The sequence below is a fragment of the Nyctereutes procyonoides genome, unplaced genomic scaffold, assembly GCF_905146905.1.
Source record: "Nyctereutes procyonoides isolate TBG_1078 unplaced genomic scaffold, NYPRO_anot_genome, whole genome shotgun sequence".
NCBI classification, from domain to species: domain Eukaryota; kingdom Metazoa; phylum Chordata; class Mammalia; order Carnivora; family Canidae; genus Nyctereutes; species Nyctereutes procyonoides.
The window spans coordinates 43,642,450-43,667,137 of NW_026575042.1; the positions used below are offsets into that span (position 1 = coordinate 43,642,450).

Here is a 24,688-nt window from a genome sequence, read left to right on the forward strand (position 1 = left end):
TTCCTATTTTGGCTTCTGAGTGATCCAGGTGAGGCCTTCAGCTAGTGTCACTAAGGCTACCTCCATGGGGTGACCCCCCCCGCCCCGGATCTTTGCATGTGAATATATTATGGTCAAATCTCCATGTTAGATAAGTGAAACATTACCATTTATTAATCATGGCTAATAAGAGTGTCCTAAACCCCGAAGTAATTGCAGGCCAGAGACAGGCTTTGCACGTGAGAGTAACTTTTAATTTAAAAGATTGGCCACTGATACCCATAACAACTTGAGTGAAACCCAAAGGTATTAGGCTGAGTAAAGGAAGTCATTTTCAAAAGATTACATACTGATTCCATTTTTATGCCATTCTCAAAAAGACAAAACTACAGAGACAGAGAAAAAAAATTACTGCTTATTAGGGAATGGAGAGGGGAAAGGAGTGACCCTACACTGATAGAAGAGACTTTTGGTAGTGATGAAACACTTCTGTATTCTATGGTAGTGGTTACATGAATCTATACATGTGTTAAATTTCATAGGACTATACACCGAAACAACAATAACAGCATCAGACAAATGAATGCATATAAAAATTGGTGAAATGTGAATATTGTCTATAGTTTGGTTAATAATGTAATATAGTAATATAAATTTCCTTATTTCAATAATTCTATTATTCTTCAAGATGACATCATTGGGGGAAGTTGGTTGAAGGGGACACAAAAAATTCTCTGTACCAATTTTGCCCCTTCAATGAAAGCCTAAAATTCTTTTTAAAAAATGTTTTTTTTTTTAAGTAGGAATAGTAAGTACATTAGCAAGAGCCTCATTTTCAGTGAATAGATATTTATATGTATATCTAGATATACATAATATACATACGATTATTTTTAATGAAGTTATGATCAATACAACTTAATAAAAAGAAGCAACATCTAAGGACGCAGTTAACCTGTGGAATTGCAAAGGATAATCTTCTATCTTTGCCTGCACTATTTTGGCCATGGTCTTGGAGACACAGCCATTATGACTTAGCTGATAGTAATATGCACTATTATTATTTCTGCCCGGTGGTTCTTCCATTACCTAGCTGCCTTCCTATGCACGAGTGTCAGACTTAAAGATCCATTGCCTACTGGACACTCAGCCCTTAAAGTCAACCAGGTGAAAATACCACCAATTATTACTACTCTGCCACTACCTGCCACACCATCCTGCTTCCTACCAACACAATTCTACTTTTCTATTGCTTTTCCCTACCTCAGTGGGTGGGGAACAGACATGAGACGGAATCCTGTGAGGCATCTTCGACAGCTCTTTATTCCCAACATCCAATTTGAGCTAAATCCCTCTGATTATATCTCTAAAATACATATGGACTCTCTGGCCTCATCACCATTGCCACTTCCTCAACTGTCCTGTTTTAATAGCCTGTGACCAAGACCTGGAATTCCAACTATGTAACCCTCAAGTGTATCAGAGTGATCTTTGAACATGCAGATCCAATGCCAGTGTTCACAACCCTGTCACCTACTAAAGGCCAGTCTGCCTTGTATAAAAGACAGCCCCTCAAAAATCAGTCCCTTATCTACCTCTGTGGCTTAATATCTCATCACTTCCACCTTGAAATGCATGCTTCAGAAACACTCAACTACCAAGCGCACCCTAAAGAAAATCTGTAGTTTTCTTTCACAGACTGTTTCCTCTTTTCCAAGTTCTCTTCTTATCCTCGTCTTCCAGGAGAACTTTTTATTTCCCAAACCCTGGCACGGTCACAATTTTCTCTGAAATCCTGCTGTAAGAATTCATTAACTCTTCATTACCTTGTATATATTTCTATTACTAAATATATACATATATGTTTAATGTTTTTGTATAAAATTATATTTATATGTTATGTATAATTTATATATTACATATAATATATGTAATTTATTATATTTAATATATTGTGTATAATTCATATATATTACATATATAATATACAAATATATGTCTATAATATGCATAATATATAATATACATATGATTATACATAATATACATACAATTATAATAATATACTGTTATTTAGTATTTATATATTATATGTAATATATAATTTATATATATAAACATATATCTTTCCAAATGGATATTAAATGTAATATATAAATAATACTTTACATATATATTTTTTCATGTATCTACCTCTTTTTCTCTCTTAAACTCTGAATCTAACCATGCCTTTGTACTCCTGGTGCCTAGCATCAATATAGTAATACAGTAGGTCTTAGTAAGTGAACTACTGAATAAATAAATGATTAATGAATAAATCAATGCTAACTTGTCTCTTTATAGCTTTGTATTTAACAGGGATATAAATGAAAGCTGTGAATACAGTGTGTACTATCTAATGCACTCCAGCTTAGAGAACTTGTTTATCTACTGTTTTTATAACCAAACACATAAATAATAAAATAAACCAGATTGCTTTATAGTTGTTAAACTGGAGCTGTTAAATTCTACAGTTCTTCTCCAGAGAAGAGGCATATTTTCAGCATTTTATGTAATGGAAGGACTTTGCCCAGAAAAAGAAGCTAGGTACCCAACTTGGATGTTCATTGGGTTGCATCTGTTTTGAAGTCACGTTTGCCTTCAGACCATCCCTGTTGCGGAGAAATGAAACACGATGTGCTGATAATGAATCAATAATATGTTGATACTGTGCACGGGGATTAATCAAGAGCACTCGTTCTCTTTCAGGACAATTTCAAGCTGCCAGTAATCAGCAGAGACATGCAAGCTGGAGAGCAAGCCAAGCACACACTTGACAGGGACAATCAAGCTGTACATACCGATCTCCACAGTGAAATTCAGAGAGGGCCTTCCAGTCCCCAAGGCTGGAAATGCACACAACCTTAGGTTAAATACCAATTCCCTCATTCTGTCTTTGGGTCAACTAGTACACATTCAAATTACTTAACCTTGAGTTGCTCTCTTGTAATAGAGATACTAACTTACCTTTTTCCTTTATACTCGAGAGGAGTATCTAATTAAAATAAAGATTTTCCCCTCCATTTGGATATAAATACTTAATTCTTGCAGTTGACCATTTTATCACTTCTTGCTTCCTCATTATATATAGAGTAAATATCAACTTCATAGAGTAGAGTAAACCATTACAGCTCTGATTAAAGTGACCCTAACAATCTGGTGTTGATTGCCTCCTTCGGGGAGAATTCATTGATAAATAATAATATGAGGACGCAAAAGATGCTGTTTTAGCTGTTCTTCTGAAAAACAATACTTAGAAGTAAGACAATATAAAAACTGATGAAAAAGTTTGTTCCTATTTTTATTCTCCCATTTAAAAATTATATGAAGATCTAGCATTCATTCCATCATTACACATGAAAAATGTAAAACTAAGCAAGTTAAAGGGATTGTCTCACTGTCACCAAGTTAGTTGTTTCCAGAATGTTAATTCCGTTCAACTACCTGTGTTTGCAGAACCCATCTGCATGTCCCTGACTTTACTGACTACTACTCTCCAGATCTAATTCCCTATCTGGACAGATGGTGCTCTCACTCAATACTACATGTTCCCTTGGCATGAAACTGTGGATTGCATAAACCTCTGATCCCTGCCAGAAAAGTCTTCCAGTCTTGGTCTCTCCTGTCCTATAGTTAGCAACTAGCATCCCTGTTGAATATTTACCAGCTCTTTCATATTATCCTGTAGGTCCTTTTTTTTTTTACCCATCTCCACCCTACTCTGTGCCCCAGGAGGCTAAAGAATATGGATTATATCAATTTACAACTTTATCTTCTGGGTTCTAGTTAGATTTAGCCAACTGGAAGCACCCACAGGGGTGGGGAAAGGAGAGTAAAGTCATGATATTCATTCCTACAGTTTTCTTCCCGAGGATCAACTCCCTCAGTCCGAGGTTACAGCACCTCCCGTGTGCCTTCTCTGTAAGTAACACCTACGGTTACAAGCTACACTAGCAGGTGTGGTTTCCTGATATCATTCTCACTCTTTTGTAAGAGGTCCCTTTATAACTAATTCTCCTCCAAGTATCCATTTTTTTTATTTGGACCCAAACTAATACATGAAAGGAAGAAAAAGAGTAGCATATAAAGCAGTGGATATATAAAATAATATTTGGTCTCCTTATTTTTATCTCATCTCTATTCCTATCTCATTTTCCCAAATTATGCCTAATGACAATGCAATGCTCTTGAGAGAAACATTCAATATGTTACTGCCCAATTGAACATACTCTTATTGAAGATGCTGATATTCTTACTATATGTGTGCAATAATTGGCTAATTAGTTAAAAAAACTGATTAATAGCATAGAGTTAGATCAGACTGCTGTGAAGGGACATTATCTCCTCCCCAACTTTGAAAGTTGTATTTCAAAAACCTTTACATAAAAATGAGCTCATGATTGAAGGATTAAAGTACAATTTTCAAAAAAATTCAAAACATGACTCATATAAATATACAATGAACACATATTAAAGATTTAATTAATTAATTAATTAATTAATTAATTAATTAAGGAGCCAGTAAGATAGAGAGCCTAGTTCAGAGGAGATGTTTACATACAGAAACACATAATGACAAAGACATGCTCTCTTTGATCCAATTCTCATCAAACTCCTCTAAGACCTGGAAGTCTTGACCTTGGGCTTTAGTGTACTTCCTTGTGGGGCCTGCATCACCATTGTAGCAAGAATTTTGCTAAGTCAGTTTAGAAGGAATTGCCACACTCAATATTTCATCACCCACAAAATCTGATCAAATTCCTTATCTCCCTACCCCCCCCCCCGTTAACTGATATTTCTAGCCTGTCTTTAGGAGACTGACGCCATAGTTTTGATACTTCATCAGTAATTTCCTATCCACCTTGCTCCCACCTTGCTCTTTGGCTGTAAATCTTTCCTTGTATTTAGAATTGAGCCCAATCTCTATCTCTCCTACTGCAAAATGCCATTGCACTAGTCCCCTGAATAAAATCTTCCTTACTCTTCTTTAACAAGGGTCAGAATGATTTTTAAAAATAACTGTCAGTCAAAGGAACGCTGAAATGGATTTGCTACTAAGATAATGGGTTTGTATTAAGATACAAAACTGTGTACTATTCCATAGAGAAATAAAACTATAACATTTGGCATCATCTTTTCTCCTAGCTAAAACACACAAGTTAACACAGAAATGGAAAATAGTAAAAAATGATTAAGTAGCAAATAGTTAAGTCAATACAGGTGTATCCTCCTTTAAAATTAAATTAATTCTCAGATGTGTCTGTTAAACAATGACATTGAAAAGTCAGTCATCCTCTGATTTATTTACAAGTTTTGGATGATTTTTCTTAACAAAAGATATTAACATTTTATGGAACATGAAGATGAGCCAGATGAAGTTATCAGCAAGTCTACATGCCACCTCCAAACTTTTCATTTATTGAAATCAAAATGAAGGCAAAATCCTACAGAAGCATATAATAGTAAAATCTCCATTGATATTTTATTAAAAATAGATTCCTTGTGCTCTTCTGCTTCTCTATTCCAGGTTGGAATGGGCAATGTAATGAAGTTCATGAGATTCTTTCTCTTTTAAGTAACCTTAATGAGTTTCTTTTATGTATACTGTCATAGATAACTAAATTATCAGGGCTTATAGCTTTTTTTTTCCCCACCTATGCTGATGCTGCAACTTCTCTCACACGTGAAAAACTAAAAGTTTAAACAATTTCTTTCACTAGATGCAGACTTTAAAACTACCATCTGCTTCTAGAAAGAGTTTTAAGGTTCCTTCTACCTGAGACTGTTCTTAAAAGTTTCCAATTATTTTCCCCTTTGGAATCTTTTTGAACCCCTTTTAGCATCACAGGATAAATTAGTTTATAAGTAACAGGATTCTTCCTCAAAAGGAGAGGTAATGAAATTCAAGAAAATGTGAACAACCAAACTTATAAAGGTGAAAAACAAGCAAAAATGCAGCTACAATAAATACTTAACCATACGTCAATATATTACATACCATAATAGCTTGTCTTCACCCCAATTCTGTATCCTGTGGCTCCGTGAGGTAAAAAGTAGTAAACCCAAACTCACACTGCTAAAAAGCATGTATCAGGATGTGATGTCTATCCAATGCTTTTCACTGTACCAGGGTGCCTTCCTAAGAAATAATATATTCTACATTTTTTTAAGGTCACATACCTGCCTTTATTGTGAGCAGCAAGCAGGTAGGACATTTCCAACAATAGTAAAAAAAAAATAAATAATTTACTAAAGCAGGGATTCATTGAAGCTGCCTGGATGGAACCCTTAAGAGCTCATATGAAGATGCTAACCCAGAGCAGCAAGAAGAGGACGACAAAGCCCGGGAAGAGCGAGGCCACCAAAGGGATGAGGAGCTCTTTATAGATTATCCTGAGTGCACTTGGGGGAGTAACCTCATAAACGAAGAGCCAGGAGGTGAAGAACATGCCAATGGCCAAGAGCAGCACAGTCAGATGGGGGAAGACATCTGGGTTCACTGGGCTGGTGTATCTCCTCATGGCCTCTAGCTCCATTTTGTCAAGTACGTGATTATTTACCACCTCGCCACTGGAATAACACACCGGCAGGATATATTCTACATTTTATAGCTATAAATTATACTGTCACCAAAACAAAACAACCAGTCAAGTTATGAATACCCATTGATTCTCAAGTGTAGCACCTTCTCTTCCTCGTTGGTTCTGCAAATAATTTCTTCATGAAAATAAAATGAGGATATGACACTCTGTGTCATCAACATTAAAAGGAAAGCTGAACACAATCTTCCATATTTTTTTTAATACGGAATGCTTCACAAATTTGCATGTTATCCTTGTACAGGGGCCAAATAATCTTCTCTTTATTATTCCAATTTTAGTATATGTGCTATTGAAACAAGCACCATGTCTTCTTGATTTTTTTACAAATACTTCATTAAAAATATGAGTGTAACAAAAATAACAAACTTAAAATAGTCTGCCTTGCGAAAAAGAAAGCTCTTTGTTTCTTCCAAAATTTTGATGTCAAATCTAAAATGTTTTGCTTTCCTGCAAAAGCATGCTTTTTCTCAGTTTTCACCTGCTGTGAGAATTATTCCTACATTATAATTAGTTCAGATAAATGAATGGCAAGATTGCTCTTCAGATTTTACTTTTTAAAGCTCATTTACATGATGGTCTATGATGACATGGTTATTAACAGTTTTTGGGCAATTAATTAAGGTAGTTGGTAGAGTTGTTAGCACAAAATGAAACTAAGAGGTTGTTTTAGTAAATCCTTCTGCTCAGGAGACATGATAGTAGCCATTAATCCACACTAACTAAATGAATAATGCTGTTCCTCCTCTCACACTATTCTCTTTGGTAGGCACTATATTATTTAGCAGATTTAAAAAAAATTTTTTTTCAAGTGTTAAGTTTTGGTATCCTTCAACCACTGTCACAGCTTTCTTCTCTTTTCTCCCCAAGCTGTGAAGCACTGAGTGTGTACTGGCTGTTTTCTCTCAAGGAGCTCTTTCTTTCATCTCGTCACAGGCTCTATCAGACAGAAGTGTATCACAGTAAAAACTCCAGTGATCATTTTTGAGAATAAAGAAATGCCTTTCTGGGGCTCAGGATTTCTCCACTTGCTTATACATTCTCCTCTTCTTTTCCAGATATTCATCTAGGACTTCCCAGTCAGCATCAGTTCTTATTTCCTTCCTGGGCCCAGCCCATGGCTGGGAGGTGGGATTGAGGCTAGTGTTGTGTATGATATGTGTGAGTGGCAGGGACGTACGGCCTCTCTGGCTGAGCCAACATAAGCCTGTGCTCAGTTTCCCACTCTGCCCCTTCCCCTGCCTGCCACAGCACTCCTGGAAAAGCCACAAGCCTGCTGAGATGCCACAACGAGGATAGTTGTCCCAGACTGTCACCCCCAAACTCACAGAGGGCTTTGCCTTTGTGAGAAATAAATTTTGCCGTGTTAAGCCACTAAGGTTATGAACACTGTAGGACAACTTAGTTTATGCACCTTGAAAAGAAACCCTGAGACTGATGCCTTCTTGGCTTATATATTCAGGAGCCCCTTCCCCGTTTACGTTTCTAATTCACAACATTGTGCAATGTGCCCTCAAAGATTTATTGCAATTCAGATAAATGGCAACACATTTTTTGCAGCTTTATTGAGAACTCAGTAAGACATTTGAAGTATATACTAATTCAGTACAGAAAAACGTATTATTTTAGAAACAGGCTGTAGTTTTACCTGGCTGTATCAGTGAAGCAGAGGAAATCTCTTTGAAAGGAAGAACAGCTTTTGTTTGAAAATCAACAACTTCATAGGACTTTTTTTTTTTTTAAATAAAAGCCAAGTTTCCACCCCCAAACTCTCTCACACACATATGAACACACACACAGACAGCATTTGGATTGAAGATGTCTAAATGACTTTACTTAGAAAGTAATTAGACTTTTGAATGTCCCTTCAACAGGACCGTGGGGTTTGGGGGGAGCAGGGGTTGGAGGAGGGGCATTTAGTTTGTAACTTGGACATAAGTTGAGTGAGAAGACTGCCCAAGAAAGTCTGGGTGGAGAAGGGATGAGGAACATCAGAACGGCTGGTTCATCAACCTTTGCTCTGTTGAAGTTGTTGCCCTATTCTGTACCAGCCTGCGATCCCCTCAGGGGATCCACACACCTTTAGGGCTCTGCTTGTATTAAAACATTGGGTATAGCTTTTAAAAACCTAATATCCGTTGAATGTTTCCATGACCAACATGCTTTTGTTGGTCATGGACCATTATTGTTTGTGCCTTCCAGGCTCTGTTTTCTGAGAGATGTGCAAGCTAGCATACCTTCGATGAGTTTCTCGATTGCATATGAATAATAAGCAAAGAGGCACTGAAAACTGCAGCCACTCTGAACCTCTTAACCTTCCCATTCCACCTCTCCAGAGGTTTATGAATGAATAATTTTTAATTAATTAATTACTCAATCAGTGAGCCTTCTAACAATCAGTTCTGACTAATTCTCTTCCCACTAAAAAGAAGAAAAGAGAAGCAAAAGAAAGAAAGGAAGAAAGCTGTCGGCATGACAGGTAAATTAATGCAGTGTCAGGAAATAGTAAAGACTGACTGAGAAAGGGGAAAATGGGCTTAAACCAGATTTTCTTTCTTCTGGGAAAATGATTATGCATGAATTCCTCCTTGCCCTCTCTAAGGCTGTGCATCTTACGATTACAGGATCTCAGACAGGTCAAAACTAAACCACTAATACTGAACTGCACATCCTCTATCATGGGTAGGAGCCAACCATCCATTTATCTTTAATTCTCTTTTAAAATCTTTAATGGACTTTTTGTCAGAGGAAACATAGAAAAAAAAAAAAGGACAAGAAGAAAGAAAAAAATCTTACAACAGAGTGTGGTTAGAAATTTCTGTCTTGTAGTAAACATAAACTAAGTAACATACAGTATAAGTCAGCCAAATATTTTTGACCTAAAAATGTTCTAGTATTTCAGGGTCTCTTCCACAAGAGTTGAGGTTTGGACAGTTCAGCTGCATCACTGTAATCCCTGTGTGCTGTAGTTGGGCTATGCAGCATAAAAGCCACTTATTTTTATATTTAAAAATACTCTCTGAGTCTCCTCAATTCATAGCTGACCTGTGATATTTCATAAAATCAAGCATACTCTGAAAATATTTCATATCGGTATTTCTTTTCAGCTGCATTATCTTCAAATATCAATAGCAAATAAAAGCCACAATAACACTTTATAACAGGATAATCTGCACAATAAGAATCCTTCCTTGGACAATAAAATTCGTATCTAGATAAATAGAAAAAAGTATACCTTATATAATATGACACTACCTCCTCTCAAACCAGTTCATAAAACCCCTCTCTTTTTATAGGTATTTCTATTCAAGTATACACACAGACATTTCCCTGCATTTAGTTTACATGAAAATTATTTTAAATCATGAATTATTGACACAATATACTTGTACTTTATGTGAGATGTTTTCACTGGAGAAAAAATATTTATGGTTATACTATGCAAAAATTGAATTTTTTTTTCAATTCCCAGTCACGTTTTACTCTTCTAAATTTCATCACTTTAATATTTGGCATTTCTGTGGCCTAAAAAGACTAGACTCATTTAAGATTTAATGAAGAGCTATTTACCTCTTAAATCTTCTTCCCTTGAGTAATGAAATAATTACCCTCCCATAATCATGGAAACGTGAAACTTGAATCTCAAATTGAGCTGTTGTGAGAAGGGTTAGTGATGCTGCATAGGTGATCACCATGGTAACATTTGGAAATGGCACTGATGTCAAGCCAAGAGCGCGGTATTTCTATTCCCACAAGAGCCCGACCAGGGACTGGAGATGAACTCTTGCATGGTCTTAGGAAAATGACTGAAAGCTAACATTTGCTGGGTCTCCCACTGGAGTATACACATCACCATTTCATATCATTCTCAGAGGAAGATGATTTGAAAATACAACAACGTATTCTCAATAGTTTTAATTAAAATTGCTTTGTAACGTTATAGCATTATGATGTGTGTGCGTGTATGTGTGTCTGTGTGTGTGCATGAACTTGCTGTACATTCAAATGAAGCTTAGCCCTAAGGAAGAACATGATGATGCTAGGAAGGGAATTCACTAAAGCTTTAGTCACATAATGGAGATAATTAAATAATTAGACATTCTTCAAAATATCGGAGCAAGTTAATTCATTTTTAGCAGCATGGATTAGGGAGGTGATTTTATAAATCCTAAGGAGAAAATGATTTACTTGGAATTGAAGAGGAATAATTAGTGTCACTTTGGCCCCGGTATGTGTATGTGTGTTTATGTGTTTGTGTGTGTAAAACACATCCTATTTTAATTTCAAACAATACAGGAAACACCAAATTGGACTGAATAGAGAAAAGACAACCCAACACAAATTAAAAACTAATACAAAACACATATATAAAATTTTGCATCACAGGCTCCTGGATGGCTCAGTAAGATAAGTGTCCTACTCTTGATTTCAGCTCAGGTCATGATCTTGGGGTTCTGGGATCAAGCCTAGCATTGGGCCCCGTGCTCAGCAAGGAATCTGCTTAAGGATTCTCTCTCTCTCTCCCTCTCTTTCTGCCGCTCCCCCTGCTCACACTCTCTCTCCCTCAAATTAATTAATTAATAAATTAATAAATCTTTAAAAAATTAGCATCATAATTTTCAAGAATATATAGTAATTTTTGGACTACTTAAAGTTTTTCCAAGAGAAGGGGCTCATACAATAAGTACATAATTACTCTTTGTAATTAGTATATTAAATATTTGTATGCAACTATGTGCTGGTAAAGTGCTTCAAAGCAGTTTGTTCACCTGAGTAAATAAAGATTGCCCTTACAATCTTGCTTATGTTTTATTTAATATTAAATAAATATTTTAACAATGCATAATTTATATATTCATAATATAATAACCTATGTAAATATATAACAAATATAATAATAAATATTTACTAGAGCCAGTGAAAGACCAACTTTAACCCATTTCACCAATTCATTTATCTATATGGACATTCAATCAATCGACAAATCATTACTAAGTACCTGTTATTAAGCACTATGCTATGTGTTGCAGATATTTAAAAAAAAATGAAAATAAGCACAGTTGTCTTGGAGGTTAAGGTCCACTGGTGAGAGCAATAATCAAATATTTACTTAAATAAATGTAAAAATCACAACTATAGCAGATTTTTATCAAAGAAAGTTACATGGTGTTCCATAAATCACTAAAGGAGAGATACGACCCATGAGAAGAGATCAGAACAATCCTCCCTAAGGAAGTGAAGCTGAAAAGTGAAGGAAATTTAGGAATGTGCTATTATCCTCCATATTCTAGAGGAAAATCTCTGACCCTTACAGTCATAATAGTAATTTACATATTTTTCCAATAGTGAGTTTGAACATTTTCCTACAGGCTTTTTTAACGATTTGAATGTCATAAATCATTTTGTTACTTTTTTAATAATATACTTTTTCTTCATTCATCTCCTGGGCCAATACTTCTTTTGTAGACTCAGTAGAAATGCATAAAGAACACTATCTAGCAAAACTCAATACTTGTTGAAGTCCGCAGATATTTGTTGTTTGTCTATGGTTATGAGCTGGATGTGTGCCCTCAAAACAGATGTTGAAGTCCCAACCCCCAGGACCTCAGAATGTGACCTTATTAGGAAATTGGACCTTGCGGGTATACTAAGTTAAGAAGAAATTGTATCTGTGTGCAATACAACAACACACATGGAGAACATCATGTGATAAGGAAGGCAAAGATCGGAGTTATGCATCTGCAAACCAAGGAATGCCAAAGATTGTTAGCAAACGACAAGAAGCTGGGAAAAGGTAAGGAAGGGTTTCCCAACAGTTCTAAGGGAGTTCAACTCTGTCAATACCTTGATTTTGGACTTCTTATCTCTAGAACTATGAAACAATACATTTATATTGTTTTAAGTCACCACAGCAACCCTAAAGAACTAAGAGCACCAGGCACTATGCTAGGCACTTATTAACTTGACATGACAAGAATTGCAATGACATAAAAAGTGTGGTCTTGTCTCACAAGAGTTTCCAATAGAAACATATTTATTGGGACACCTGGGTGGCTCAGCGGTTGAGTGTCTGCCTTCGGCTCAGGGTGTGATCCCAGGTCTGGGGATCGAGTCCTGCATTGGGCTCCCTGCGAGGAGCCTGCTTCTCCCTCTGCCTATGTCTCTGTCTCTCCCTCTGTGTCTCTCATGAATAAATAAATAAAATCTTTTTTAAAAAAAAGAAACATTTATTTACTTGAAGAAAATGAGGAACATATCAACTTTTGATGAATATGTGGTGGAAATTACAAATAGTTATATAATATAACTAATCAAGAAACCACATTGGAGATACTTGAATTTAAAGGAGAGGAGGGACCCTATGGGGCACACATCTTCAAATCTGTTCATGTAAACGAGAACTCAAATGATGTCCCAGATAGAACTTAGTCTCCCTCATGAGAAATGAATAGAATTAAAGCAGAATTTCTGACCACATCAACACCAAGAAAATATCATGCACAATTAAAGGAGTCCATACACACATAGATAGAGGTTTAGTCAATTACAAATCCCCCTGCTTCTGGAGATTGAGGTCAAACACTTTAGGTTGTATGAATAATGGTTTAGTAATTTAATTGCTAATTCCATTTTAACATATATTAAAATAATAGACTATAATGGAGATGGTATGGGAGTAGACATAATAAAATGTGGTAATTTATAATGTAAATAAAGGCAGTGAGTGGCATACACAGCGGACCAAATTCTGCTCTTGGATGAACACACAAGGGTCCTATTAACTTTAGAATTAGCTGTGTTCACTCATGAATAAGATGATTCTTAAAAGCAGTCTTTTTTTCTGAATGAACTATCTGATGACGATTTATATTTTTTATATAAATCATATGAAATTTATATATATAGATATATATAAATCATATGAAATATATATATATATATATTCACAGGTTTGTCCTAGTAATGCCTGAAATTGGTGAGTTAGTTTGTATCCATTAACTTTACTTTTTCATTGGCTTTTAGATTGCAGAAAATGACCACAAATCCCTCCTCTCTCTGCATCCCTTTTGCAATATGACTTTACAGCTTTTCCCATTAAGAAGTGAAGCCCTTTTCTCCACCTCTTGCATCTGAGCTTGGCCTTGTAAGTTGCTCTGGCCAATGGAATATTAGAGACACATGAGTAGTGTCTGCTTTTGGAAATTTCTTTTTTTGGTGTTAGGAAACCTTCTGCCACCACATGAACAAGCCTATGCTAGCCTACTGAAGGATGGGAGACCATGTGGAAAGGAAATCCTCAGCATCCTAGCTATTGCAGTTGAAGCCCCATATCATCCAGTACCAATCCAATCAGCCAGGACCCAGAGAATGCCTAGCCAACCCACAAAAACACGGGAAATAATTTTTATTGTTTTAACAGCTTAGTATTGGGGTAGTTGGTTATACAGTAAAAACTAACATATACAGATCACAAGTCGTTGGGACGCCTGGGTGGCTCAGCAGTTCAGCGTCTGCCTGGAGTCCCGGGATCAAGTCCCACATCAGGCTCCCTTCATGGAGTCTGCTTCTCCCTCTGCCTATGCCTCTGCCTCTCCCTCTCTGTGTCTCTCATGAATAAATAAATAAAATCTTTTAAAAACTTACTAGTTGTAATACTATCAGAATGCTTGCTATGTATATATGTGTCTGTTCTAAGCAGATATTAATCCATTTATTACAACAACTCTATGAGGTAGCAGTTATATTATTATCATCATCCCCATTTTGCAGATGAGAAGACTGAGGCTGTACAGGTAGTAAGTAGAGAAGCCAAGAGCCAAGAGGCAATTCCAACCAGTTTTGTCTTAAAGTCCATCTTGTTAACCTTTAATAGACAGTTTATCTAACAATTAACAAAACATAAAGTACAAATTTCTAATGAAATGCTGGAACAGTTTGCCTTCATTAGCAACCAAATAGATGTACAATAAAATAGTAATGGGGGGATAATGGTAAGCAGAAAAAGCAGACCATGATATTGTTATTGGGCTTAAACTGTGAAAAATACACAAAGAAGAAAGGCAGGGAGGATGTTAAAATATTAACAGGGTTCACCTGTAGATGTAAGATTAGAGACGACGACTTTTTAAAAACTTTGACTTTTATTGTTATTTCTCCACAAATATGGATATTCTTTCGTTTCCTTTCTATTATAAAGCCTTGAAGTTCTAGAACATATTAGAACTTTCCTCCTAATGGAGCAGGATGGAAACCAAGGAAGAGGCTACAGTAACTCCTTGCTGACCCAGAAGAGTTCTGCTATGACCTTGGGCAGGTAACTTGACTAGGGCCTGAACGAGCTGGATCAGTAAAATGCACACCCAGGGCATGCCCCTTTCTCTACAACTTGCTATTTTGCTTACATATGGAAAATCGATGTCTCAACCTCATGGTCCTGGGTCTCAGAGAGCCCATGGCTCCAGGCTCTGCTACATAGAGAAGCAGCCCCATATCCTCTGAATCTCATTCCTTATCCCTTTGTTTCCAGTAATAAGCTAATAAATACATGAATTAATGCTTCAAAAAGGAAGGAGCCTGTTTTGAGGGGTAGAGCATGTTAGGAGTCATCTATTGTCCATGACTACTCTTCAGGTTGAGGGCTGTCAAGTTTGGAAGAACTGAGTATCATGACCTTTAGCCTAGGAGCGAGGTCCTCTGCATGCTCTGCATGCTATAATCAGAGAGAAGCTGCTGAGATTTTTCTTTACTTTAACCCTAAAAGCATATGATTAATTTCACTTATTATTAACTCATTCTCTAGAACTCTTTCACGAACCCTTTGAAACTTCTTTCCTACTTAGGGAAGCATTTCTTTCTCTAGGGTACAACAACTGTGGTGACTTTCTAGCCCTGGGGTTACTTTCAATCAGACCCTACAATTCTATAATCTCAAGGAACATTTAAGTGGTCTCAGGATTTTACTCCAACAGAACCACAGTAGAGCTTGTGAGAGCCTGCCACTGAAGGCCCAGCCATCAAGCAGGCCTGGTACACACCTTGCACCCCAGACATGGAAAGCATTCTGAGCCCAGATCATTACTGGCCTCTCATCATCCCTGGTTTCCCTGGGTATCACAAGCCAGGCAAGCTTGAGGTCTTTGGCCAGCCAGCAGCTTCCCTATTCTGGGATTTGAAGACAAAGTTCATGCAGAGGACACAGGAACTAGAGCCAGGGAACGTACTGGAGTTGGATAAGGGAAGAGCTGGTAGGTCTACTCAATGTCAATGAGTGAGTTTAGGCAACTTCATTTGGATTCTAGAAAGGGGATAGGTGGGGGAAGATTCTAGCTATAAACCCAGGAGGTTATCAGGGTCATGCTAACTAGAGTCATCCCAGTTAGGAGCTGCTCAAGGTCACCTTCCTAAGACCCACACATGTCTCCAGCCTCCAGGGACTCTGGTCCCTAGGGGGGCTTAGATTCCTTGAAGGAGAAGCTCCAGAGCAGAGGCCATCTCCACAAATGCAGCAGCTCTGCCTTTCCTTCAGCACTGAGAGTGACTCAACAGCACCTGCTGCAAACATCATTCTGGCTCCTGAAGCCACTGCCTTCAAGAGCCAGGCTGTCCTCCTAAGCAGAGAGGAGACCTTGTCACCCTCCTTTGCCACATCTCATTGTCTTGGTACTCTTCTATAATACATAGGTGTTAATGTTATAATAGGTCATTTTAATGGATTTTCTCAATAGAATAAAAGCTCTTCCAGGAAAATGTTATCTCTCTTGCTTTAATATTAATTATATGACTAGGAAAAAGGTTTTATGTTTTATTTATTATACAGTATAATTTTTCCTTTTCCAACACCTACCATCACCCCTCATGGAATCAGCAAATGAACTTTCTAAAAGGTCTAGGTATCTGGTATACTATCTGGTATAAGAGTACCCAATAAATACTTATGAAATGAATGATTAAAAGAAACTATTTTACCAAAAAGAAGTTACTTGGAGTGATATCAAGAGATAGGCCACATATTTACTTTAAATATGTAGATTTAGGAATATAATAAAATTATAGAAATGTATTCTCAGTGACAATTACACTGGCCCTCTGTAATGAATCAAATATTCATTATAAAGTCAGGAGGTTAGTACCTAAGTAAAATAAGCAACACATTTAAGCATAATTTTTAAGATAGCCAACAATGGCTAACGTAACGGGTGATTCACATACTTAAAAATTGCAGAATGGTATGATACTAGAGGATTTTATTAGGGCTGGCAATTTCTATGGTTGTGGAGAGAAGGTGCAATTCCTCTTGCTATATATTGAAGTAGGAAGGGTGGGTGGTGCTCTTCAGGCAAAAGTCTCTTTGGTCACCAAGCTGGCTCCTCTTGGCTCTCCCTGTCAGGCTGCAGGACTAAGTTAACACAGGGCCCGCATCCCCACTGGGATTGTCAGAAATACCTTGTGGCATCATAAACCATCATCTGGTAAAACATCTGGCGCTGCTTGCAGCCTAAGAGATATACAGATGTGGTGGCCAGCAACTCACATGGCAATTGCCTCAATTATTTAACCACATATGGATAGAGTGCCTCGTGCTGGTTTTCGGAATGCATTATTTGAACACCTATGTGCATATAAAGAGAGTTGCTTCCCGCACGCTGCGATAACCACCAGAGCATATCACTCTTAGTCACAGAGGAAAAGATATTATCATGTGTTATACTCATCTGATTAGTAGTACATGTCAATTACATTGGTGTTTTGCCTGAAAGTCAGGATGAAATTTTATGCTTGCTGTGGAGTGGCAGACATATTTTCCCTTGGGTGACCGCAGGAAAAGTGCCAAGAAGTGCATTTTGATTAGTATGCGGTATTCCCGGACTTGCTTTTGCAAAGACTTTCATTTCTTTCAAGTGAGTCAGTATGGAGGAAACTTGCAAAAACCTAGACCTCTTAGAGAGTTCCTTTGCTGATTCCATGAGGGGTGATGGCAGGTGTTGGAATAGGTAAAATTATACTTGATTTTTTTTTGGTATTAAAAAAAATCTCAGATAAGTACTAATTATTACCACGCTTGGCAATGTTCATCTTCAAAGACTTCGTTTCTAGTTTAACCTTTAATTTAGGATAAAGATGGGGAAATTCAATCTAAAGAGATTGACAGAGGAGAAAAAGAGAATTGAGGGCAATTAATAATATGTAAATCAATGACTGCAAACTTACACAAAACAGTGCTAATTATTTTGCCAAAAGCCAATTTCCTTAGCTCTCTCTAAAACTAGAGGTTGAAACCAGTAGCCCATTCATTCAGCAAACGTTTGTTAAAATAGGCATTGCATGCAAAATATTGGATTCCAAGATGAAAACTCAAAGAGCATAAAATTGCGTGGGAGGTAGGGAGAATATATGTTTGCTTTGAGAGCTACGGCAAGAGGCCATGTATCCCACAGAATTTAGCCCTGTGGTTACTTGGTTGTTTAAAACTTTGTTAAATATATCTTAAATATCTTGCTTCAGTTAAAAAGTCACAGATATCTTTACTCACCAATCTTTTAGTTTAGAACCAACTAAGATCTTTCTTCCAACTATAAATCTGGTGGTCAGACTAATGTTTTCTTTAAGAGCTTTAAAGTAGGAACTTTAAAACTCTGTAAAGAGCAAGGAATCCTTTTAGATTTTTGTAATCCCATACCCTCCCCTCAAAAAGCAATCTTGTCTTCAGTACAGCTTATTCCAAAGAAAAACTTGTGGTAATTCTATTTATGAAATCTTTCCAGGGCATTCTAATTAGTTTTCACAGAACAACAAGTGTTTTGATAAATATTTTTCATTTATATAATGTTTAGTTATATTGTGCAATCATTATAAGAGCACAACAGACATACACGGGCTGGAAACATACACATATGACTCATATTCACTTAGTAGGGGCAGAAATACAAGTGCATCTTGAGAGTAACTTATTAAAATGCAGAGGCATTGGTTAATATATTTTATACAGGGAATAGAAAACATTGGGCCAGACTTCCAATTGGCTAGAATATTCTCAAAGAAAATCAAGCTTCTGATAGAGTAGAACAGTGCTTCTTTTGAAATCTTTGCCTATAACATGGAATAATTTTTATATTTGTAAAAGCCAGGGATAATTAGAAAATATCTCCAGTCTTTCTCTACAAGCTCTAGAATAAAATCAATACTGAAACAAATGTGTATTAAGCTTTGTCAAACAGCTACAAGACACAATCTTCAAAACAATGGAAATATTGGCATTTTCAGAGATTCTTCTGCCCATCCAAAAGCAAGGCACAAATTACAAGGTAATTTTACACTCGTAGAACACTGTTTCTTTTTAGAGAACAAAATATATCTGCTATGGCAGATAAATCTTATAATTAGAGAATATTTGAATTATTCGGCTGCCAACCGAATAGTTCAATGCATATTTACTAGACTGGGAATCTTCCTCACTGTACTGGGATCTTAACAGTCAGGATTTTGTTTCCATCTTTTTTGTATTTCCAGCACATAGGACACTGCCTTGCACATAGAAGGCCCTCGAATAAAATGTCAGGATGAATGTACTGAAGAACATTACCAGGATATCAGAGCAAAGTTGCCCCGCACGCATTCAATATGCCATTTACCTTATCCTGATTTTAATGAAGGTCATAAGAGATATTTGTCACATGACCATAAATAGCTTATTGACACAACCAAGTTTCTAGGAAGAAATTAAACATGTGTAATAGCAGAGTTCTGCTTATGACATCTATAGAGTCTGATGGTTCTCTGACTGAAATATTTTTACATTTAGAGTTTCATTGATAAGAAGTTCTACTACACCTTTTAAGACAAATGAGGTACAGGTATCTGGTTTACCCACAAATCATAATCACTTTTCCTTTAGTATTATGGTGACATGTTTCTCAATTATTTTTCAAGTTTTCCTCACTCCTGGTTTGCTTTCTTTAATTCATATAGATAAGATGATCAATACTGGTGGCTCATGTTACAGAAATGGCCTGTCTTTATTCAGTTTAAGATCTCTCACGTTTGGAGAAATGGAGTGGAATTCTGGCATTATTCCATTTTTAGGAACTATAGTTTGATAGTGGAGAGATTTTGGATTCCTTTCCTGGCATGGCATCAGGATGAGATTTCATCTCAATGGAGATCACTGCCTAAACCTTCTGGTTATCCAATTAAGCAGTTTGGTCATCTGAACCAGGATTATTTTGTTTCAAACACGTGTTGAAAATACTTAAATGTTTTCATCTTCAACTCAGCTGGTCATGTTCTCTCCATGGACTTACCATGTTAGATAAACAGACCTGCTAGATGTAGAATAGTCTTTAATTAATATACAGTGTATTATCACCCAAGGACTGGTCAGAAAAACAGAAATGACTCTAAATCTTATAAAGAAATACTTTAACATGAAGGATTGTTAATATAGGCTGAAAAGCAACCCAGAGATTAGCAGCAGTGAAAAGTCACTACAACCCCTGCCAGAGGACAAGCAGAAGAAGTGGTGTTAGCAGAATCCAGAAGAAGACTAATGAATGACGACTAGGGCTGGAATTAGAAGGATTTTCCTGCTAGAAGAGAGAACCAGGAAGATAGAAGCTTTCCAACAGGACCTACAGGCACAGAGAGAAATTAGTCATTGCAGGAACACCAAAGGAAGGGAAAAAGAGGGGAAGAAATATCTTGATTTCTCTCACCCTCCCATGGTCAAGACTATTTTGTAAGTCGTGGAGCCTCAGAAGGAGGTAGGAGCCTTGGAAATGAATTTCAGTGTGATAAAGAAATGAAAGAAAGGGCAGGTATGGAATTGAAGTATAAATAAACTGACATAATTTTAGTGGTTTCCAAATAAGATGCAGTCAGAAGTGTATAAAAGATCAACCACTGGATTGCAGGAAGAAAATGTGAGACTTTCTTTTATTGCTCACTTTTATCTGCCTGAACATGTGGATTTATGAGTTGCAGTAACTGACTTTGACAATACTTACCCACACATAGTGGACACTGAATTAAAAAGATTGACAATAATACTAATAATGTGAACACAGGAAACAAGAGGAAATGGCAGAGCAACTGAAAGCCTACAGCAGGGACACCTGGGTGGCTCAGCGGTTTAGCGCCTGCTTTTGGCCCCAGAGCATGATCCTGGAGTCCCAGGATCAAGTCCTACCTCGGGCTCCCTGCAGGGCACCTACTTCTCTCTCTATGTCTCTGTCTCTGTCTCTCTCTCTCTCTCTCTCTATCTCTCATGAATAAATAAATAAATAAAATCTTAAAAAAAAAAAGAAAGCTTACAGCAACTATTTTACATGGGCAACCATAATGGCTTAATCAGAATGAACAAAAACAATGACTCAAAACTTCAAGATTATATAAAAGACTATTTGAAATACAGGTTTACTTCAATTATTCATAGAATAAATTTTCCCCTAGGTTTATATAATACCTTCCAAATTAGCAAATTTTGGAAAAAAAACAAATTAGCAAAATTTGGTATTAAGACAGAAGATATATATTTTGTTTTATAAAATTTCTAATTTATTCTTTTTGTTAGAATCTTATTTCTAATATGTTTGTATATATGTATGTATTGGTTAACAAATTCCGGTTAGAGTGAGAGACTGTAAACCTATGGTAAATAGTATTTATGAAAAGGTTTTTTTTTTCTTATAATAAAGTTTATTTACCCAGAAATTTTATTTTTAAGCAGAGCTAAAACTTAATAGCTTATGATGAAATTGAAGGCTAAGATTTACTTCAAGATACTGAATTTAAAAGAAAACTCATATTTCAGAACAACTTAAGAGTAAAAAAATCTCTGCTATTAATAAATAAATAATCCAGACCCATCCTTTCAATAGGGACTTAATTTTCAGATTTACAGTCATCAGATTACGCCAATTTTTTTCTATGTTCATTTAAATGCTCTTACTGTTTTTTATAAGGATGGATGTTATTTATAAGGATGGCACTTTAAAAGGATTAATGTGTATTTGGGTACACACTGGACTCCAAAGTTTAAAATCACTTCCTGTGGACTGGAATTATCAATCTTCAAATCAAATTAATTAGCGATGTAGAACGTCCTTGGTTCTTGGGGCAATGTCAAAGACGGAGAAGAGTCTGAGACACTTACTCTACTTGTTCCCTAAAAATTTCACCTGCCAAAGTTTTGTAGATGTTGGCAGAAGACACGAGACTCCTGGCTCAGAAAAAAAAAGGACTTTATTACTTACGGTACAGCACGCAAGAGTAAACTTCATGTTTGCATCTGTACCCCTTTCTTCTCAAGTCCTACCAGAGCAATGCTGAGTAGTCCAGGGAGAGCTGCATATTCAGTGCATCTGCATGGCTGCCTGGGAAACCCCAGTCTTCTATAATGTGCGATGGGCAAACCTGTCTGAGTTTTGGCCTGGAGGCAGATATTACCTTTATCATACTGCACAGCAAAAATATTGCCCTCTGCTTCAGAAAGATACACTATCTCTATCTTCCAAGGTGATTCACTATACAAACATCCTTGAAAAGACAGTCCTGGACAAAAGACACTCAGTGCCTCTGCTCATATAATATGAAGAAACCCACGAAGAATTATCTGTCTCCCAGCACTGAGTAGCCCAGATATATAAATTCCTAATTTGGGGTGGATGGTGGAAAGAGGGAGAGCAAAAATTGTTATTAGATTGATTCTTTGTGTCTCTTTTTGTTCAAAAGATTCTTTAAATTCAAATATTTAAAAATTAAGTATGTATTCTACTAATTAGTGACAGAAGTATATGCTCCTAACTTAAATATATATGCATACACACATACACACACACATATGTGTGTCAGTATGTATGCGTATATATATATGTATGTATGTATGTATGTATGTATGTATGTATTACCTGGAAAAAAGAGCTTTACTGACATAACTGTAAGATTCATAGAAGTTTGGAGAGGGCCATTATTTTAACCAACTATTAGATTATAAAACTATTCAGAAGAAAATGGTTCAGGTCTCCATCAATGAGAAGGACAGTGAAAGAGAGAACCTAGGCTTTGGAATTAAGTAGATCTGGGCCCCATTCCCAAATCTCTGCAACAAAAGCAGGCAAATGAATCTCTGTACATCTCAGTTACCTTAACTTCTGGAAAAGTGTAATATATTTTTTAAAATATATAAGGTATCTGCTACTGCTGTTAAAATATGATTAGCAATTAGTAGTTCTAAAAGTACAAAATTGCAATTATAGACAGAAAATAAAATTATTAGAAAAAATTAGTTGCCATCTTAATTTTATATAACTATTCATTTATTTAGAGTAAAAGAGAATACAAGTCATATACTCTATGCCTGTGATATCTAAACAGAAAGGAAATTCTAAAGGTGGCAACGTGAAAATAAAAACTTCCAGGAATAGAATAGTAGAAGGGGGAGATTTTAGTTAAAAGCGTATTTCATGACTACATCTGAATATAATCCAAAATTTTTAATAAATATTTGATGAACTTCCAAGTTATAAAAAATGTAATTTATAGAAGACCAAAAGTCATATTTTCCACCTTCACCGTTGGAAAGTTTCTTTGAGAAAGACTGATGAATGGCTTCCTTTTACCTTATCTTACCTTATCTTTCCCACTCTCTTCCCAAAACGTTACAATTCACATGGCACTTTTTTCCATCCTTAATTTCTATTTCCTGATTGTCAGTCTCATATGCCCAATGCTTGTGACATCACAAATCTCTTCCCATGGAGACAGAGGCTTGTGATATCTTAATTAAATGCACTGAGGTTTGAACACTCCAAGAACAAATGATCATGCTAGGAGCCCACCTAACTACAAGTGAAAATAAAAATATTGTGCATATATGAATAAATTATAGACAAAAATAAGGGATGACATGTAAAGAATACATAATACAACCCTTTCTATGAAGACTAGTGCTATTGCAACCACATTTACTTAAATCCCATATGAACAAAAATAAATGCATTAAATGTTCGTGTTTCCTGTGGCCCCAACAAATTCCACTTATGCATTCTAAATTTACTAATGTTCTCAGGACTTGGTTCTGGAAAAATCAGTTATTCATATTTCTTCTGAAAAATCTGTACAGGATTACTTTTTTTGTTGTTTTGCAATAGGAAATATAAAAAGTAGCACATAAAATTGTTGTCAGTTTCATGAAGTTCATCTCTTATCTGTTAGATCATTTTTAAGGTAAATGTACTAGTTATAACCAGAAAGAAAAACTGGTTCCCTCTAGCTAAGTCACCCTTAAACTACCATATCAGCCAATCTGATGGGCTGTTTAGAAAAAGCACTGAAAATTTGTAAAACATTCATTTTTATTTGACTTTTTTTTTTTTACAATATTCCCTTTTGATAATTATAAATACAATGAGCCTTCTTTAAAATGAGTTATGTGCTAAGGTGTCTTTTTTTCAAACTTGGGATTCCAGGAACTTCTAGTCATTCATTTTACTGCTCTTTTATTAAGCCTCAGCTCTGTGTATCCGTATACAGAATGAAAGGCTCCAGATCTAAAGATAATCAAGATCACATGACTGAAGAATGGGCCAATTGTGTGCAGATCCAGGATCCATCAGTGGAAAGCTAATGTCCTCCTTGTTGAAAGCATATAATCATTTTGAAGTATCTTCTTTGTTTTTTTTTTTTTTTTAAAGAATGTCAAAAAAGCAGAGTCTAATTTTATGTGCCTGGGAGTAGCTATCTAAGCTTCAGGCAATACAAACGCTGCTATTACTAGGGAGTAAAAGCTCTGCATAATTAACAAACATCATCAGCCTTACAGTTCCTGCAGAATGCGGTAAGTTCCTTGCCTGAAGGCTGCTCTCATCCTAGTAAGTCTGTTTACCCTGTCCAAGATTAGATTAGTTTAATTATTATGAAAAAGACTGCTAAGATCTTACAGCCTAATTATGCAAATGTTTCTAAATGTTCACAAAAGTAATTTATTTATTTGGAGATAAATGAATCTGTTTTGTCATAAAACAGATTGCAGTCCTGGCAATGTACAAGCAGGGTTATGTAGCCTTGGGCAAATCTTT

At 36.2% G+C, this 24,688-nt stretch overlaps 1 protein-coding gene and 1 non-coding gene across 2 annotated transcripts; both read right to left on the reverse strand.

Annotated features, from left to right (window-relative positions):
- Nucleotides 1-6,314: 6,314 nt before the first annotated feature.
- On the reverse strand, nucleotides 6,315-6,554 carry LOC129506914 (transmembrane protein 258-like). Its single transcript, XM_055320918.1, has one exon. The coding sequence runs from the start codon at nucleotides 6,552-6,554 to the stop codon at nucleotides 6,315-6,317; it is 240 nt and encodes a 79-aa protein (XP_055176893.1).
- A 262-nt stretch (nucleotides 6,555-6,816) lies between these two features.
- On the reverse strand, nucleotides 6,817-6,922 carry LOC129507434 (U6 spliceosomal RNA). The gene has a single exon (XR_008664003.1). It is a non-coding gene; the product is annotated as a U6 spliceosomal RNA (small nuclear RNA).
- Nucleotides 6,923-24,688: the final 17,766 nt, after the last annotated feature.